Genomic DNA, 19,334 nt, shown 5'->3' with positions numbered 1-19,334 from the left:
TTTTGTGAAGGACAGACAGTAAATATTTTAGGCTTTGTGGGCCACATATGATGTCTCTTGCATATTTCTTTCTTTTTTCTTTCAGTCCTTTAAAAATGCAAAAATCATTCTTAACTTAATGGGTTATTAAAAAATAGACTTTAGATTAGATTTGATCTACTGACTGCAGATTGAATAGAAGAAGATGGTGTGTGAACATTTATAAAACAAGGTTCATACGAGTGTCAGTCACTGCTCAGATCTTATTACCATGTGAAATTTTTTTCTGGCTATATTTTGTCTATATAATTTAAAAACTGAAAATGCATAGGAGATAGCTAATACTAGAGGTGGGCTGAGACCCTATACAAACTTACAGAATTGCAGAATTTTATTGCTGGAAGAAATCTTAGAGATTATCTAATTTGAACCCCTTATTCATTTTACAGATAATACGACTAAAAACTCATAAATGTGATTAACTAACTTACAAATACTGGAGGGATAGCAGGCCTTCAAATGAATCTTTATGTAATTCAGTCAAATAATTTTCATTCAGAATTCTGGAAAATGAAAAAGTTATTTCTAGATTAAAATGCAAAGTACAACTATTTGCCGCACAGGACTATGTCCTGCATGTGGGGGAAAGCTGGGTCATGGTCATTTCAAGATGCTGGTATCTGCTCTGCTTTCATTCAAACCTTTCCTTACATTTTCCCTTTTGTGTCCGTCTCTCTCCACCATCACAGACACACACACACACACATATGCAAGCACATACACACAAGCACACTGCTACCCACTCTTCCCACCAAATTGTATATTTCATGCCTCCTCTCTAGATCACAAAATTCCTTTCAGAATCCACCTCTGGATGGCACCAAGATCAGCAGAACCTCCATTTCCTCCTCTTTCCCTAAACCTTATTATGAAAGCCCCACATGGAACCATGTCGGGGCTGCAAGTGAAGCTATTCAGACTTTTTCCCCATCAAAAAAATTTGAGAACTACAATGTGCATAAAGTGCACAGGACATCAATGTTCTTTATATTTAATTTAATTTAATTTCTGAGACAGGGTCTCACTCTGTTCCCAGACTGGTCTCAAACTCCTGGCTCAAGTGATCCTCCTGTCTCTGCCTCCCAAAGTGTTGCGATTGCAGACATGAGCCACCTCACCTGGCCAAATATTCAGTTTAATAATTATAAAGCAGATACCCATGTAAACATTGTTACAAAAGATCATTGCTAGCATTCCAGAAGCCCCAGAGTGCCCCTTTCCAATCATGTCCCTCTCACTAACCCTAATAGGTAACCACTATCCTGACTTTTGCAATAATTTTCTTGCTTTTAAAATGTACTTCTGGTCTGGCGTGGTGGCTCACGCCTGTAATCCCAGCATTCTGGAAAGCCAAAACAGGTGAATCACCTGAGGTCATGAGTTTGAGACCAGCCTGGCCAAGATGGTGAAACCTTGTCTCTACTAAAAATATAAAAATTAGCTGGGCGTGGAGGCGGGCACCTGTAATTCCAGCCACCCAGGAGGCGGCGGCAGGAGAATCCCTTGAACCCGGGAGGTGGAACGTGCAGTGAGCCAAGATTGCGCCATTGCACTCCACCCCAGGCGACAAGAACAGAATTCCATCTCAAAAAATAAATAAAGCAATTCTGCCTCAGCTTCCTAAGTAGATGGGATTATAGGCACCCACCACCAGGCCTGGGTAATTTTTGTATTTTTAGTAGAGACAGTGTTTCGTCACATTGGCCAGGCTGGTCTCAAACTCCTGACCTTAGGCGATCCACCTGCCTCGACCTCCCAAGGTGCTGGGATTACAGGCGTGAGCCACCGCACCTAGCATGTGTTTTATTTTTAATTTAGAACTCATACATGACTTGTCTATCTACGTTGAACTAATGATGTCACACACAAACTGTTGTGAAAAATGTTACTTCGAATGTAAGCATTTTTTCCAAAATCATTTATGTGTCTAAACCAATTCCTTCTATAAATCAGTAAGAAAATGATAAAACAATTCAACAGGAAAATGAACAAAGGCCAGAAAACTCAGAGAAGAAACACAAATGTTCAATAAACACATAATATTTAATTAAATGTATGAGTAATCAGAAAAATTCAAATTTGGATGGAATCCCTTTTATTCATGCATAACTTCAACAAAAAGTTGGAGAATACCCAGCGGTGAAAGGTGTGGGGGAAATGAATGCTGTCATATTCTGCTGACAATAAGTTGGCACAACATTTTTGAGGGCAATTAAAATTTTGTATCTACATAGTCTTCACCCCAAAAATTCCATTTCTAGATACCTATTCTACAGGAATGCTTGCCCATGTTCACAAAGAAGCATGTACAGGAATTTCATTGCAGCAATGTACGTAACAAGAAAACTAAGCATAATCTAAACATTCATCAGTGGGGGAATTATTAAATAAACTACGATGCATCCAGACTATGGATTATGCAGGAGTTTAAATGAACGGGGTGACCGTCTGAGTACTGGGAAGGAAAGAAATCATGAAGTGAAAGAATATCATATCATATAAGTGATACACTTATCATATGATATCATGTAAGTGATACCATGAAGTGAAAGAATCAAGTTGCAAAATGTTACCATTTATGTAAACAAAAAAGATTTTAAAGGCCGGGCGCGGTGGCTCACGCCTGTAATCCCAGCACTTTGGGAGGCCGAGGCGGGCGGATCACAAGGTCAGGAGATGGAGACCACGGTGAAACCCCGTCTCTACTAAAAATACAAAAAATTAGCCGGGCGCGGTTGTGGGTGCCTGTAGTCCCAGCTACTCGGGAGGCTGAGGCAGGAGAATGGCGTGAACCCGGGAGGCGGAGCTTGCAGTGAGCCGAGATCGCGCCACTGCACTCCAGCCTGGGCGACAGAGCGAGACTCTGTCTCAAAAAAAAAAAAAAAAAAAAAGAGCAAAAAAGATTTTAAAAACCACATGCAAATCTATTTTGCTTTATGTAAATATGAATGTAGGCAAATGGGGAAAAGTCTGGAAGCATGTACACTAAATACAGAGTAGCATTACCTCAGAGATGAGGGAGTAGGGCACAAGGAGGGTTTCTGTTATACCTGTTATTGCATTTTTATACATTAAAAATAGAATCACGGGCTGGGGGTGGTGGCTCATGCCTATAATATAAGCACTTAAGGAGGCCAAGGTGGGAGGATCACTTGAGCCCAGGAGCTCAAGACTAGCCTAAGCAGCATAGGAAGACCCTGTCTCTACAAAAAATACAAAATTAGGTGGGCGTGGTGGCATGCACCTGTGGTCCCAGCTACCTGGGAGGCTGAGGTGGGAGGATCACTTGCACCTGGGAGGTGAAGGCTGCAGTGAGATGTGATTGTGCCACTGCACTCCAGCCTGGGGGACAAAGTAAGAAGACCCTGTCTCTGAAAAAAAAAAGAGGAAAAAAAAGAATATAACCATGTACTATCTGTATAATAAAAAATAAATTTAAATTGCCTCTTATTTTAGAGAGCCTACCAAATTTAATTTTAAAATAACCAAAGGATTGCAATCCACAGAGGTTGATTTGGGGTATGGAGGGGAAATATCTTTTCTCAGAGGTACCGACCTCAAAATTCTGGACCGAGAAGGATCTTACAATGCAGTTAGTTTTTTGTCATATTTGGAGAGAATATACTCACAGTTTCTCGGTCCAACTGTATGCTTTCCATACATTTCCATCAATGTACGAAATATAGTTTCCTTGGAAATTTCTGTGAAGAAACACAGTTTACATCCTTGAATAGGTAGGAAAAGAATGATGAGGATAAATAAAGGAATCATGGCAATCTTGTTGGGGATATTCAGAAACAGAAAATAACACCTGCTTTCTCATTTCCAGAGCTATCAGCTTCCCAGTTTGCACAATTCATCAAGAAACAATGCCGAGCCACTGGCACAAATGATAAGGCATCTCCTGGAAGCTTAACTTCCTATCTATCACATCTCTTGGACAGACAGTGCCAGTTAATTACTTTGAATGTAAGTATTTTATCCAAAAGCACTTATGTGCCTAAACAAACTCCTACAAATCAATACAAAAATGGTAAATAATTCAACAGAAAAAATGGGCAAAAGCTTATCACTATCAATAAATAAGTAGAAAGAAACCCTATGCCAGGTAGCACCAAAGCTTTGCCCTCTGTTGAAACATCCTAGGCTTTTTCTTTCCACTCTTATTACAACCGACCTGATTTGGTCCCTTCACACTTTACTCCTACGTTTTGCGAGACTTTTCTATTCTGTCTCCCTGAATTAAGCTTTTCCTTCTGGACACATTACATATGGATTCTAAAATAATCCTTTGCATGTCTACAGTTGAACATAAAGCAAAAAACAAAATAAAATAAAATAATCCTCCTGTTTTGATCATTTAATCTCTCTTGCTTGGAAACTTTCAATGGCTTTCCATACCTCACTGTGTAACTTTCAAACTCCTATAGCTGATAGTCAAGGTTTTACATAATCATATCTTCACTGCTCCCTCACCTAATTCTTTGCAGCCAGATTGGTCTACTAAATTCCAACCATACCTGTAGCAATGCCTTTGCCTAGACTGTACTCCCATTTTTTTTCTATTTAACAAATTATAGCTACTCTTTAAGACCCAAGTAAAGTTTTGGCTTATCCATGTAGCTTTCCTTGATCTCCACACCTCAAGGATCACAGATTCTGGTAAATTCTAGCACTTATTGTATGCATTATCTTTTAGTAATTAATTATATAAACCTCCCTTTTTATGCCTATTATCTTTCTTCCCTCCTATCATTTTCATGTTCTGGAGACAGTAGCATATTTGGCCCTGGGTTTGACACAAAATGAGTGCTACATATAGAAAGTCAGGGACAACGATGAGTTGTGGACATAACTAAAGGACTGAGTAATCATGTTAACAGCCAACACTCCTATATATGCTAGGCACTGATGAAGTGTTTCATATATTCACTCACCTAAATTTCACAACAATCCTATGAAATGGGAACTAGCATAACTCACAGTTGAAATGTGAGGAAACTGAGTCACAGAGCGGAATAACTTGCTCTGGGTCACCAAGCTAAAAATAGACCTGGGTTCAACCCCAGGAAGCCTGGCTCCAGAATCAACTCTTAACCACTTAGAGCCTCATCACTGAGATCGGGAGGGGGAAAGGTTGCTGTAAAGAGGGTGAAGCAAAAATGGGAGCAGAGCAGCGGTTAAGCAATGATGTGATGGGGCTAAATAAAAATGGATAAGAAAACAAGTAGGAGCAAAAGACTGGAGTAAAAGTAAAAGACTGGAGAATGGGTCTAACATTAAAGGAGAATGAAGGAGAATGAGGAGAAAGGAGAATTGACAAGCAAAGGTGAAAGCAGAAAGTCAGTTGTCAGGATGGCTTGGGGAGACAAAGAAAGCCCAGGAAGGCCTCCAGGAAAAGGCTGCCACGTCAGGCAGGACACAGAGGAAAATTGGGGAAAGGTGATCCTTACAAGATGGTGAAGGTGCCATTGTAGGTGTTGGGCTCTGGCACAGGCACTTGGCGGAGCCTCTGCTTTGGGCTGAGATCAATACACGACAGCGTCTTATCTCCGCAGGTACAGAGTTCACATATGTTGGTGGTTGTGGAGGCCTTCTGTTCCTCTGATGCAGTTAAAGCCTTATTTTGGGCATGACTTTCAGGCTGCACCAGTGAGTCCTGAGTAGGTTCTAGTTCAGTATGTGGATCTCTGACTTCAGTCAGTTTTCGATGCAGAGTCTGAACCTGGTCTGGACGAGGAGCTGTAGTCGTCTCCAGGGCTGTAGAATGTCCAGTCTCTGTAGTGGGCTCTGGAGTTACGGCAAGCCCCGGGTCTGGAGGCTGAGTTGAGGTCTCCTCTGTGGTTGGAGATGGTTTAACCTCTGTAGTAGGTTCTGTAGTTATGGTAAGCTCCAGGGCTAGAGGTTGAACTGTGACTTGAGTCAGGTGTGAATGCTGAGCCTGACCCTTGTCTGAAGGTGGAAGTGTCACCTCAGGGTGTTCTGGAGGAGGAGCTGTAGTCGTCAGGGCTGTAGAAAGTTCAACCTCTTTAGTGGGTTCCAGAGTGATGATAAACCCCAGATTCAAAGATTGAACTGTGGCTTGAGTCAGGTATGAATGCTGAGCCTGACCCTTGTCTGAAGGTGGAAGTGTCACCTCAGGGTGTTCTGGAGGAGGAGCTGTAGTTGTCAGGGCTGTAGAAGGTTCAACCTCCGTACTGGGCTCTGGAGTGCTGGTAAGCCCCAGGTCCAAAGGTTGAACTGTGGCTTGAGTCAGGTGTGAATGCTGAGTCTGAACCTGGTCTGGATGTGGAAGTGTCACCTTAGGGTGCTTTGGAGGAACCAGAGTCTTCTTCAGGGGTGTAGAATGTCCAACCTCCGTAGTGGGTTGTGGAGTGATGGTAAATCTCAGGTCCAAAGGTTGAACTGTGACGCTGGATGACATTGGATGCTGAGCTTCATCCTGACCTGGTGTTGGAATTGTAACCTCTTGATATACTAGAAGTTGGGGTACAACTTTCTTAGGAGGCTGAGTTGGGGTCTCCTGCACGGTTGGAGAAAGTTCAACCTCTGTCGTGGATTCTGGAGTGATGGTAAACCCTAGGTCCAAAGGTTGAACTGTGGCTTGAGTCAGGTGTGAATGCTGAGTCTGAACCTGGTCTGGATGTGGAAGTGTCACCTTAAGGTGCTTTGCAGGAACTATAGTCTTCTTCAGGGGTGTAGAATATTCAACCTCCATAGTGGGTTCTGGAACAATGGTAAGTCCCAGGTCCAAAGACTGAACTGTGACACTGGGCAATGTTGAATGCTGAGCTTGATCCTGACCTGGTGTTGGGCCTGTCACCTCATCATGAGCTAGAGGTTGAGCTGCAACCTCCTTAGACGGCTCTGGAAGCTGCACTGGGACCATTTGCTGTCTTGAAGGTTCTACCTCCTTAGGGGGCTCTGGAGCCTGAACTGTGGCCTCCTGCTGGGTCAGAGAAGGTTCTGCCTCCACAGGGGGCTCTGGAATCTGAGCTGGAACCTCCTGCTGAGTTAGAGATGGTTCCACCTCCTGAGGGAACTCTGGAGATAAAGACGGGGCCATCTGCTGGGTCAGAGAGGGTTCTATCACCATAGGGGGGTCTGAAGACTGAGCAGGGACTGCCTGCTGTACTGGAGAGGATTCTACCTCTTTAGGTCGCTCTAAAAGTTGAGTTGGGGCCTGCTGTAGGACTGGAGATAGCTCGACCATCTCAGGTGGCTCTGATGGCTGAACTGGTATCTCCTGCTGCAGTGGAGGACTGATCTCTTCAGTGGACTTCAGAGGAGGACCTGAGGCTTCCTGCTGGGTTGCAGATGGGTCAACCTCCTTAGGGGGCTTTGGTGGCTCAGCTGGGAACTCTTGCTGGACTGGAGAAGGTTCTGCCTCCTTAGGGGAATCTGGAATCTGAGCTGTGGCCTCTTGCTGGACTGGAGATTCAGTCTTTTCAGGAGGATGCAGAAGTGGGGAAGGGAGGTCAGGCTGGGCTAGAGAAAAGTCAGCCTGCTCAGTGGGAACAGGAGGATTGTCCTGCTGGACTGGAGAAGGTTGTACCCGCATAGTGACTGCTGTAGGTCTGGTAAGCCCCATATCTACATCTAGATGTGACATATATAGAGGTGAACCTATTGCTTCATCATTCAGTGAACTTTCAAAGTTTGACGAGAGCTGAGTTGGAGGCTGAGTTGTGGGCTCTTTATGGACTGGAGGAAGTTCATAATTTTCAGGTCTATTTAGCTGCTGAGTTATAATGTCTTGCTGGTCTTTCAAATGTTGAAACTGCTCAGGGGACATTACGGGTTGAGCTGGGGCCCCCTGTTGGGTTAACATTGCAACCTGATTAATGAAATCTGGAGTCATGGTAACCACGTGATCCACAGGATTAACAGTGACATGGTGCAATGTTGGAAGCTGAACTTGATCATGACTTAGAGGGGAAATTGCTACCTCATGATGCTCTGGAGGTTGAGCTACAACTACATTAGGGAGCTCTGGAGTCTGAGCTGGGGCCTCCTGCTGGGTTAGAGAAGACTCACCCTCCTCAGTGGTCTGTGGATGCTCAGCTGCAGCCTCCTGCTGGGTTGGAGAGGGGTTCTCACTATTAACAGGTTCCGGAGATTGAACTGAAGTCTGTTGAATTGCTGAAGGTCCAGCCTCTTCCAGTGACTCTGGAGGCAGAGGTGGGCCCCCGTGCTGGATGGTGGGACGTTCTACATCATTACCTGGCCCTGAGAGCTGAGCTGTAGCCTCCTGGAGGACTGGAGAAGTTCCCACCTCTGCACTAGGCTCTGTTGCTATGGTGAGCTGCGTGTCTGGAGGCTTAACAGAGACATTGGGAAAATCTGAATGCTGAGTTTGATGGTGACCAGGAGGTGAAACTGTGACTTCATGATGTTCTGAGGGCTGAGCTGGGGCCTCCTGCTGGGCTGGAGAAGACTCCACCTCCCCAGAAGACTCAGAAGGCTGAGCTGGCTGCTCCTGCTCACTGGGGGAAAGTTCAGCCTCTATAGGAGGACCTGGAAGCTCAGTTGGGGCCTCCTCTTGGATTGCAGATGGCTCCATCTCTTCTGGAAGCTGAGCTGGGGTCTCCTGCTGGGCTGGAGAAGATTCAACCTCCCCAGAAGACTCCGAAGGCTGAGCTGGCTGCTCCTGCTCACTAGGGGAAAGTTCAAGCTCCATAGGAGGACCTGGAGGCTCAGTTGGGGGCTCCTGTTGGGTTGCAGAAGGTTCCACCTCCTCTGGAGGCTGACCTGGGGACTCCTGCTGGACTTCGGAAGATTCTGTCTCGTTTTCAGCCTCTGGAGTCATGGGAACCTCCACATCTGCAGGTTTAACTGTAATGCTAGGCAAGTTATAATGAGCTTGATCCTCACCTGGAGGCTGAACTGTCACCTCACGATTCGGTAGAGTTAGACTCTCCATAGAGGATGCTGGAGGCAGAGCTGGGGCCTCCTGCTGGGTGGAAGAAGGTTCTTCCTCCTCAGGGAGCTGTGGAAGCTGCCCTGGGGCTTCTTGCTGGAGTAAAGAGGATTGGATGTGTTCAAGGGTCTCTGGATTTTGAGTTTCCGGCTCTAGATGGAATTGAGAAAGTCCAACTCGCTCAGGGGGCCCTGGAGGCTCATCTGAGTTCACCCGGAGTTCTGGAGGCAGGCTGCCGGGATACAGTGTGTCCATAGTCGAATATTCATCCTGCAAAGTCTGTTTCTCACGCTGAGGTTTGGATAATCGGTGTGGAATTCCAACAATCTCAGCAAGGCTCCAACGCTCAGCTAGATCTTTCTTCAGGTTCTTGGGCGAAACAATAAATGTGGTTGGTTTTGAAATCTTACTGTCTAGCGGAACAAGTATTTCATCTGCCTGATGACCTGCAGCCCGATCTAGATCTGCAGTTGGAACCTTACTTTTGAGACGAGGAAGCTGAACTAGGGTCTGGTTCTGATCCCCGTCCAGCAGTGGGACCACCTCTGGGAGCCTTTCTTCCGGAGTCAGCTTGTCATTTAAATCCTGGTGTGCAGCGGAGAACTGCTCTGGCCCCAGGGGCAGCTCTTCAGCTGAATCCGTGTCCAGGAATGGAACCAAATTTTCAGTCGATTCCTGGGGCAGGGCTGACATCTGCGAGGAAGCAGAGGGCCCCAGGTAATCAAAGTCCCCGGGGTCTGCCGGGGGAGTGGGCGCATGGGGAGATTCCCATGGGAGATGGGAGGAGCGGGAAGACCGGGGCTCAGGCGGCCCCAGGGGGTTAGAGGTCAGCTGGAGCGGGTCCTTGACCCACTCCAGAGGCTGAGTCTCCTTGACTAGTAGACACAATAGTTGCCACGTGAGGAGGGGCCATGGGCCCCAGAAACGCAGCCAGAACATGACACACGCGAGTGCTGCGCACTGAGCGGGAGTCATTCTGGCAACCCTAAGATGCTCGTGCCCCATATAAGCATGCGCCCCGCCCTGTCTTTATGACACCTCTATTTATGCCACCTTTATTAGGCTTGGGTCCAGATCTGCTCCATGTCACTAGGGCAATCTTATGTCACAATCCCGCCCAAACACCCCTTCCCACCCTGCCCGGCTGGAACACCCCTTTCCCTCCCCTTAGGGAGGAAGGATTTGGGCCACAGACCCAGGTGGTCCCAGGACTCCAGCAGCCTGCTGTGGTGTGGTGGGGTGGGGTCACGGGACCTCGCCTTGGGATCTTCAGAAGTGCTAGTCCAGTTGTGGCAGCCTGAACTCTTCCTCCTCCAAGGTGAAATCAAAGCATACTCTTCCTTTCAGGGAGAGCAACTGAGCTGCAAAATGGGCGCCAGTTAGGGTGGCAGGCACGACGCACATTACAGTCATTTATTCCAAAATGTTGCCGTTTTCGCTAAACTGTTGCATGTTTGATAATGAATTCACCACCCTACTAGGTAGGGGCTTCCAGGGAATAAGCGAGGACTCCAAATTTTCTGTAGGAGGGGTGTTGGGGGTGGGCAATTCAGTCTGGGAGAGAAGGCTTTAATCCGAGTGAAGAGCCCTTTGCACTAGCAGGGAGGAGGCTGAACTGTCATCCTGCCTTGACTCAACACAGCCATTACCCTAGAAGTTACAGCGCCACCCTTCAGAGATCTACCCTGTGTGCACACATGGAGAAGAGGCTTAGGCTGTTAAAGTCAACATGTTAAATAATTTCCTGAAATGCGACTGTAATTGTAACACAGCTGACTTCCCCACAGCCATTCTTACCTATTACTGTCTGGCACAATTATCAGCATGTAAACTCCAAGAAGGTGCTTCATCTTATTCCAGTGCCTAGCAGAGGCACAGGGTGCATAGTGATGGTTTTAAAATGGAAGGGGGGGCTGTGCACAGTGGCTCACACCCATAATGCCAGAACTTTGGGAGGCCGAGGTGGGCAGATCACTGAGGTCAGAAGTTCCAGACCAGCCTGATCAACATGCTGAAATCCCGTCTCTACTTAAATAGCCGGGCGTGGTGGTGCATGCCTGTAATCCCAGCTACTCGGGAGGCTGAAGCAGGAGAATCACTTGAACCTGGGAGGCAGAGGTTGCAGTGAGCCTAGATTGCAACATTGCACTTCAGCCTGGGCAATAAGAGAGAAACTCCATCTCAATAAAATAAAATAAAATAAAACTGAAGGGATTCCAAGATTCACCTCATTTAGGGATGGATCTATTGTTATAATCAGATTTCTGAAATCAGTGCTGACTTCCTCTCACATTTCACAGGAACCTAGACTTCTTAAAGCTTGAAGTTTACTGGATGGGTTTTATTTAAATTGAGTTAAAATAATTATTTTACAGGGAAGAACTTCAAAACACATTGCAACTTTGGGGTGAAAGTTAAATAAAATACTCTAGCCCCAAAATAAGTTCCCACTGAAATGAAACTTTTGCTCCTTTTTTTTAAAAAAATTCCATAAATAGTAAATAATGACTGTTTTCTTTTGAGATTAATTTAGAAACTTAATCCCTATTTAAGAGCTTTCATATGCAGTCATGCGTTGCTTGCCATGTGAGGAGCTTGAGAAGTGTGTCATTAGGTGATTTCACCATTGTGCTAACATCATAGCGTATACTTACACAAACCTAGGTGGTATAGCCTACAGCACACCTAGGCTATATGGTATGGTCTATGACTCCTAGGCTACAAACCTGTACTATATGTTACTGTACTGAATATTAAAGGCAACTGTCACAGAATGGCAGGTATTTGTGTATGTAAACATGGAAAAGGTATAGTTAAAATACTGTATAAAAGATAAAAATGGGGCCCAGGCACAGTGGCTCATGCCTGTAATCCCAGCACTTTGGGATGCGGAGGTGGGTGGATCACCTGAGGTCAGGAGTTCGAGACCAGCCTGGCCAACATGGCAAAAACCAGTCTCTACTAAAAATATAAAAATTAGCTGAGTATGGTGGCGCATGCCTATAATGCATCCCGCTACTCGGGAGGCTGAGGTAAGAGAATCACTTGAACCCAGGAGGTAGAAGTTACAGTGAGCTGAGATCACACCATCGCACTCCAGCCTGGGCAACAGAGTGAGACTCCATCTCAATAACAACAACAACAACAACAACAACAACAAAAAGATAAAAATGGTATGCCTGTATAGGGATAGCTCCATTATACTCCTATGGAACCACCATCATATATGTGGTCTACTGTTGACCAAAACTTCATTTTGCAGCACATGATTGTAAATGATTGACAGAAAGATCTTCAGCAAAATAGTCCACCCAAGGTATATGGGAGATATTGAGATCCAAGTAATAAGTCATATTTGAAAGGCATTATAGTTTTCGAAAGCTGTAGCACAATCAGTCTTAAGGCCACTTACATCTCCCCACATCTCTGGGATCCTGTTTGAAGGGAGTTCTAAAAAGGCCTGTGTTCAAGCAGCCCAGCATCCCTTACTCCTGGGGCCGGGGGAGACTAACCCCTCTCCTGTGTCCACAGCTGTAGTAATACAGTCCTCAGTTCTGTCTCCAAACTCCAAATAAGGGGTCAGAGCCAAGGGTCAAGACTTTAGGAAAAGCCCCAGAAATACCCTGCACTCAAAAAGCAGTTTCGGAGTTTCACATTTTCCTGAGAATGAAGCAAATTATCCTCCAAATTCTGCTGCTTATTTTGAATTATGGTTATATTGCATATGTTATCTGACCCTTGAGGGTTTTTTTGTGTTTCTGAGATGGGAGTTTCGCTCTTTTTTCCCAGGCTGGAGTGCAATGGAGCGATCTTGGCTCACCACAACCTCCACCTCCCAGGTTCAACCAATTCTCCTGCCTCAGCCTCCCAAGTAGTGGGATGCATGCACCACCGTTTCCCCATGTTGGTCAGGCTGGTCTTGAGCTCCCAACCTCAGGTGATCCGCCCGCCTTGGCCTCCCAAAGCACTGGCATTACGTTTCAGCCACTGCGCCCGGCCCTGTTACCTTTGAGTTTTTATCTCCACATACTTGAATTAAACCGTGTAGTTCTTTTTCCCATCTGACATCTACAATCTCTTCACTGGGTCTATACTCCACAGCTATTTTACCACTTTCTGAAATGAAGTTAGCAAGGATCAGTTCAGAATGTTTTTCATTCTAAAACTTCCTGCATATAATGGTAGCAGCCCACAATGAAACATTATTTTGGTTTCTAAAAGCAGAAAATAAGAGCATTTTCCTGGAAGTTCCCTCATTATACCCTTGGATTTTTTCTTTCTTTTTTTTTTTTTTTTTTGGAGACAGGGTCTCACTCTGCACCCAAGCTGGAATGCAGTGACACTATCGGAGCTCACTGCAGCCTGGAATTCCCGGGCTCAAGTGATCTTCCTGCCTCAGCCTCCAGAGTAACAGGGACTACTCCCCTGTGCCCAGCTAATTCTCTTTTTTAGAGACATGGTCCCACTTTGTTGCCCAGGCTGATCTCAAACTCCTGGCTTGAACTGATCCTTCTGTCTTGGTCTCCCAAAGTGCTGAGATTTCAGGTGTGAGTCACCATGTCTGGTCTCACAGCTCAGTTTTTAACATATGTATGAAATATCAACTGTGTTTGGGTCAAAGGACTTTATGATCTTACAGATGGGAACTAAGGAATAATAACATAGGAAATAAAAAATGTGGAAACAAAAATGTTGAATCACAATATGACTAAATGGAAAGGCATCAGGTGTGGGGTCGAAGTAAGTTCAAATCCAAAATAGAGACCACGGGGCTAGTAGACAGTTCACATTAGAAGCACAGCTAGGTGTCTACTCACTGATAACCGGAATTCCACCAGATACAATGAACAAAGCTTCAGAGTGAAAACATTTGAATATTTTTTTTGGCAGAAAATGACCCACATGCTCTATAGACAATACAACTTCCTTTAAGGCAAACTAGAGCTATAATGCTTTTGGTCTAAGAAGTTTTGAGTTTGTGCAAGGGATACCTCTGCACACTAGGGAGAGAGAGAAAACCTACACATTTGGCTTCGTTATTAAAGGTCCTCCCTCCCTATAACTGGATGGGTTATTTCCCCTAAGATCCAGATGAGTAAAAATTCATACACATTCGATGAAATTCCAGAAGTTACCTTCAAACTCTGCTACTCATTGAATGCCATGAAGATATTGGAAAAAAAAAAAAAAACCTTTCTGCTCAACAAGGGATTGATATTATCACGTTTGAGAGAACTTCAGAATCTCAGGCCTGAACCCAGGGCTGCTAAATTAGGATCTGCAGTTTCTCACAATCTTCAGGTGATTTATATGGTCATTAAAGTTTGAAAAGCTGCCTTGAAACAGTCCTTCCTAAAACTGAAGTGGAGGAGAAGCAAAAATCATCGGTAAATTGTTCAAAGTAATCTCAAATGCAACCCAAATTTACAGAATCCCAGGTGAAGCTCAGTAATCTGTATTTTTATCCTTCTCCCCAAATAATTCTGATATGCAGGCAAGTTTGAAAACCACTGCTTTAAAGAAAATGGATACTCTCCTTACAAAGTAGAAAGTAGGGTTTTGGAAACTCATGCAAGGGAAGCAAAACGATGCCTCAGGAGGCAATAATTACAATAGGATTGATGCAAATGGAAGCCGAAGCTTAACCAAATACATTAATATATGCCTACAAAAGAAAATGCTAACGAAGTCAAGTGGTCTGCATGAATTCTGAAGACAAATGGAGAAGCAAAGAACAAAATTTGTCAATGAATTTCCAGCACAGTCTAGGTTAAGGGAGTGACTTTCTTGACTGAATGACACAGACTCTGGACCACCTGATCGGTTATTACCTTAATGGAGGAATTATATTACAATGTACAGGTACTTTAATTAGAATGATCCTGGCAGTTACTGAGGCAAAATTTTCTGCTCCTTTGTATTCTGCAACACAAGAAGGATCTATATGGATGTTCTCTTCTCTGAACTGTTTGGATGAACTGGTCAACGGCACTCATTATGCCTTGGGTTTTAAATCTGCATCGTGGTCATAATCTGTTAATTAATTTCTCATATTTTTAATAAAAAGTTTGCCTGTATATTTTAGACAGAAATTACCTTACTTTGCTGAAATTCTAAGAAATCCTAGACAGTTTTCAAGGCCGGGCTCAAATGTCACCTCTACTACCCTTTGCTGTGCCTCCTGGCACTGTGCTTCTGATACTCTGTATGGTCCTCCACGACAGCGCGAGCACGATTATATTACCGGCAATTACTGATGCCCCCCTGGCTCATTTGTTGACTCCTTTAGAGCACAGATCATGTTTTATTTATTTTTATTTTTTATTTTTTTAGAAACTGATGTTTATTTTCTATCAACCATTTTTCCATGTTGCTTAAGAGCCCGTGCAAGAACAGCTTAAGACCATTCAGTGGTTGCTCCTACCCATTCAGTGGCCTGAGCAGTGGGAGCTGCAGACCAGTCTTCCGTGGCAGGCTGAGCACTCCAGTCTTCAGTAGGGAACTGCTGAATAGGCACAGAGGGCACCTGCACACCTTCAGACCAGTCTGCAACCTCAGGCTGAGTAGCAGTGAACTCAGGAGCTGGAGCAGTCCATTCACCCTGAAATTCCTCCTTGGTCACTGCCTTTTCAGCAGCAGCCTGCTCTTCTTTTTCAATATCTTCAGGATCTCTGTAGAAGTAGAGATCAGGCATGACCTCCCATGGGTGTTCACGGGAAATGGTGCCACGCATGCGCAGAACTTCCCGAGCCAGCATCCACCACATCAAACCCACTGAGTGAGCTACCTTGTTGTTGCATGGGATGGCAATGTCCACATAGCGCAGAGGAGAATCTGTGTTACACAGAGCAATGGTAGGCAGGTTAACATAAGATGCCTCCGTGAGAGGCTGGTGGTCAGCCCTGGGGTCAGTAACCACAAGAAGCCGTGGCTCCCGGAAGGCTGCCTGGATCTGGTTAGTGAAGGTTCCAGGAGTGAAGCGGCCAGCAATTGGAGTGGCTCCAGTGGCAGCAGCAAACTTCAGCACGGCCCTCTGGCCAGTATTCCTGGAGGATATAACACTGACATCAGCAGGGTTTTCAATGGCAACAATGGCACGAGCCGCCAGCAGAATCTTCTCCCAGGTCCTCTTCAGATTTATGATGTAGATGCCATCACTTTTCCTTTTATAGATGTACTGCTCCATCTGGAAGTCAAGATTGGTGCCACCTAAGTGGGTTCCTGCTGCAAGGAACTTAAGGACATCCTCCTCCTTCATTTGCAGGACATCAAGGGCTCCGGACATTGTGAAAGTTTCCCTTTAAGTTACGACGGGAATCCAGAACAATGCCGTATGGACCCCTCTGTAGGTAGCGCGGAAAAGATGTTTTATTTATTGTAGCAACTAAAACAATATTTGTTCAACCAATGACACCCATAAACAAAACTACCTGCCGAGGGCAGAGATGCAGGGGTAAAGTCATGCCGAGATTAAATCTCAGAAACCATTGTAGATTTTTCAGAGTTGACCAATACATTTATTGTATTAATTATAAAAAAAAAATTATAGTGTTTTCAGACTTCTAGACTTCAAAAGACAACTCTCTATACAATGTGTGTTTCTAGAAGGAAAAAGTGTAACATTGTCCCCTTATTTCTAACTGGTATCTGAGAAAAAGAGGCCTCACTCAGTTTTGGTATAGGGAAGGGGGAAGTTCATTTCCAGCAGAATTTAATACTCCAGAACTAATAAAATCTAATTATTTAATCTGCTATTACATATCTATAAACCATGAATGGCATATCAAGAATAAATAATCTGTGACGCATTTAAAGCTTTTAAAAATGATGAAACTTATTTGTCAAATGTAACAAGGATTCACCTTCTAATGTAGCATAGTGTCCCAGTCTAGTATTAACGTTATTAATGAACAAGGCTATGTTCTTTGAGTACATTCCCTTTGCCCCCCAATCCCTATCTTCTGTGTCAGTAATAATATAAAAATCACCAGCTGGCTTTTATAGGTGCTTTCTTTTTTTTTTTTGAGACCGAGTTTCGCTCTGTCGCCCAGGCTGGAGTGCAGTGGCGCAATCTTGGCTCACTGCAACCTCTACCTCCCAGGTTCAAACCACTCGCCTGCCTCACTCCCAAGTAGCTGGGATTACAGGAGCCCACCACCACCCCCGGCTAATTTTTATATTTTTAGTAGAGATGGGGTCTCACCATGTTAGCTAGGCTGGTCTCAAATTCCTGACCTCAAGTGATCAATCCGCCTAGGCCTCTCAAAGTGCTGGGATTACAGGCGTGAGCCACCATGCCTGGCCTATACAGTGCTTTCTATTTGCCAGACATTGTGCTAAGCACTTTAAAGCGCATTATCTCATTTTATCCTCAGATCGGCTCCATAAAATAACTACCATTATTACCTCTACATGTATATAGATATAAGTGTGTGTGTATATATACACACATATATATATCTACATACATTGAAAGTCTCACCAGTGTTTTCACTTTTGCTTTCAACCACTATACATATTTTAAAGAGTAAGAGGAGAAACAACCATTTGTGTTTTAAAATTTTCCCAGATACCATTTCCGCTGCTCTTTCTTTATCTCTGAAGTTCTAGTATTACCACTGGTATAATTTTCCTTTGGCCTAAAGACCTTCTTATACATTTATTTTAGAGTAGAACTTCTGACAACACATTCTCTTAGATTTTCTTCATCCGAAATGTCTTTTTTCTTTTTCTTTTTGCCTTAATTGTTGAAGTGTATTTTTGCTGGATATAGAATTCTGGATGGACATTTCTCTTAGTACTTTAAAGATGTTCTGCAATTACTTGAATCACTGAAAGGCTTAAAGTTGGGGACCGGTTCTACCACATACATGTTTTACAGAAAGGTTCATTACTTTTATATCTTCATTGTGGACCATAGCCTTTATCATCACTAAATCTTTGTCTCATTTATGAGTTTTTAAATTTTGCTTTGAACCTAAACTTTTGTAACTCCTTTTTATTTCCTACAATGCGGAGTTTATTGGGGACAACAAAGGCAGTTGGAAATACATAACTGGAGTTTCGAAGAGAGGTCTAGGTAGGAAAATGGATCTAGAAGTCATTGATATTTTGGTGGTAATTGAGTCAACTGATAATTAGGGGAAAGTTGGGGAAACTAAATGCTGAGGACTATCACATGTAAGAGGGATGTTTGAAGGAGGAATAACTGGTCAAGGAAATTGGGTCATGAGTGGCAACAGGAAATTTAAGAAGGATGTAGTGGCCAGAGGTATCATACATGCATTGTATATGTATGTAGATATATATCTTTCAAGGTATGTAGATATATGTCTACATACATATACAATGTATGCATGTAGATATACATTGAAAGTATAGATACATATCTATATGTCATTGAAAGTGTATATGGATTTATACACACACACACACATATATATACAATGATAAGGGAGGGGGTTAGAATAAAGAAACCTAAATGGTTGTAATACTTTTACGTTTTATTTAGAGGTAAAATGGTAACTCTAAGTAGGTAGGTTAGGTATATATTTTGTAATTCCTACAGCAAAAACATAGCACAGATATGACCAAAAGCCATTTAATAAAACATAACACTAAAAAATATTCATTTAATCCAAAAGTAGGCAGAAAAAAGAAACAGAAGAAACCCCCCAAAAAAGAGATAATCAGAAAACAAATAATAAAATAGGAAACCTAAATCCAGTCATTATCAATCATATTAAATGTAAATGGTCCAAAACACATTAATTAAAAGACGCTGTCAGATTACATTTAAAAGAAAAATTAAAAAAACAAGAAACCATTTGAAAATATAATGATATGGCCAGGTATGGTGGCTCATGCTTATAATCCCAGCATTTTGGGAGGCTGAGGTGGGCAGGTGGCTTGAGCCCAGGAATTGAAGACCAACCTGGGCAACATGGCAAATCCCCATCTTTATTTTTACAAATTAAAAAGTAATGAATGTCATGATATATAGATTAAAAGCAAAAGGGTAGAGAAAAATATGTCATTCTAACACTAGTCAAAAACAGTATTATATTACTAATATAAAACACTAATTTTATATTAGTATTAAATGATGGTTTTTTGTTTGTTTGTTTTTTGTTTTTCTAAGACGGAGTCTTGCTCTGTTACCCAGGCTAGAGTGCAGTGGCACAAACTCGGCTCACTGCAACCTCTGCCTCCCGGCTTCAAGCAATTCTCCTGCCTCAGCCTCCCAAGTAGTTGGCATTACAGGTGCTCACCACCATGCCTGGCTAATTTTTGTATTTTTAGTAGGGACAGTGTTTCACCATCTTAGCCAGGATAGTCTCGAACTCCTGACCTCAGGTGATTCACCCGCCTCGGC

At 43.7% G+C, this 19,334-nt stretch overlaps 2 protein-coding genes and 1 long non-coding RNA gene across 9 annotated transcripts in view; all 3 read right to left on the bottom strand.

Moving 5' to 3' along the window:
• Positions 1-19,334, bottom strand: part of LOC126938967 (uncharacterized) — a 152,403-nt gene that overhangs the window by 44,579 nt on the left and 88,490 nt on the right. The window lies entirely within an intron of this gene.
• LOC126938912 (leucine-rich repeat-containing protein 37A3-like) overlaps positions 1-19,334 on the bottom strand; it is a 110,268-nt gene that overhangs the window by 72,039 nt on the left and 18,895 nt on the right. For 6 of the 7 annotated variants that reach the window (XM_050763653.1, XM_050763652.1, XM_050763654.1 and 3 more), the window contains exons 1-3: positions 5,493-10,063; positions 3,669-3,740; positions 471-542 (exon numbers count right to left, since the gene is read on the bottom strand). In XM_050763653.1, coding sequence (XP_050619610.1) covers positions 471-542; positions 3,669-3,740; positions 5,493-9,964 — 4,616 coding nt within the window. In that variant the 5' untranslated portion in view covers positions 9,965-10,063. Of the gene's footprint in view, positions 1-470; positions 543-3,668; positions 3,741-5,492; positions 10,064-19,334 lie in introns of those variants that run through there. The other variant, XM_050763656.1, reaches the window with a different exon arrangement.
• Positions 15,284-16,344, bottom strand: LOC126938941 (40S ribosomal protein SA-like). The gene has a single exon (XM_050763746.1). It carries the CDS (start codon positions 16,242-16,244, stop codon positions 15,357-15,359), a length of 888 nt encoding a protein of 295 aa, XP_050619703.1. The 5' UTR covers positions 16,245-16,344; the 3' UTR covers positions 15,284-15,356.

The sequence above is a fragment of the Macaca thibetana genome, chromosome 16, assembly GCF_024542745.1.
Source record: "Macaca thibetana thibetana isolate TM-01 chromosome 16, ASM2454274v1, whole genome shotgun sequence".
NCBI classification, from domain to species: Eukaryota; Metazoa; Chordata; class Mammalia; order Primates; family Cercopithecidae; genus Macaca; species Macaca thibetana.
The sequence above is the reverse complement of the archived record's forward strand: the minus strand, read 5'-3'. Positions and strand labels throughout refer to the sequence as shown.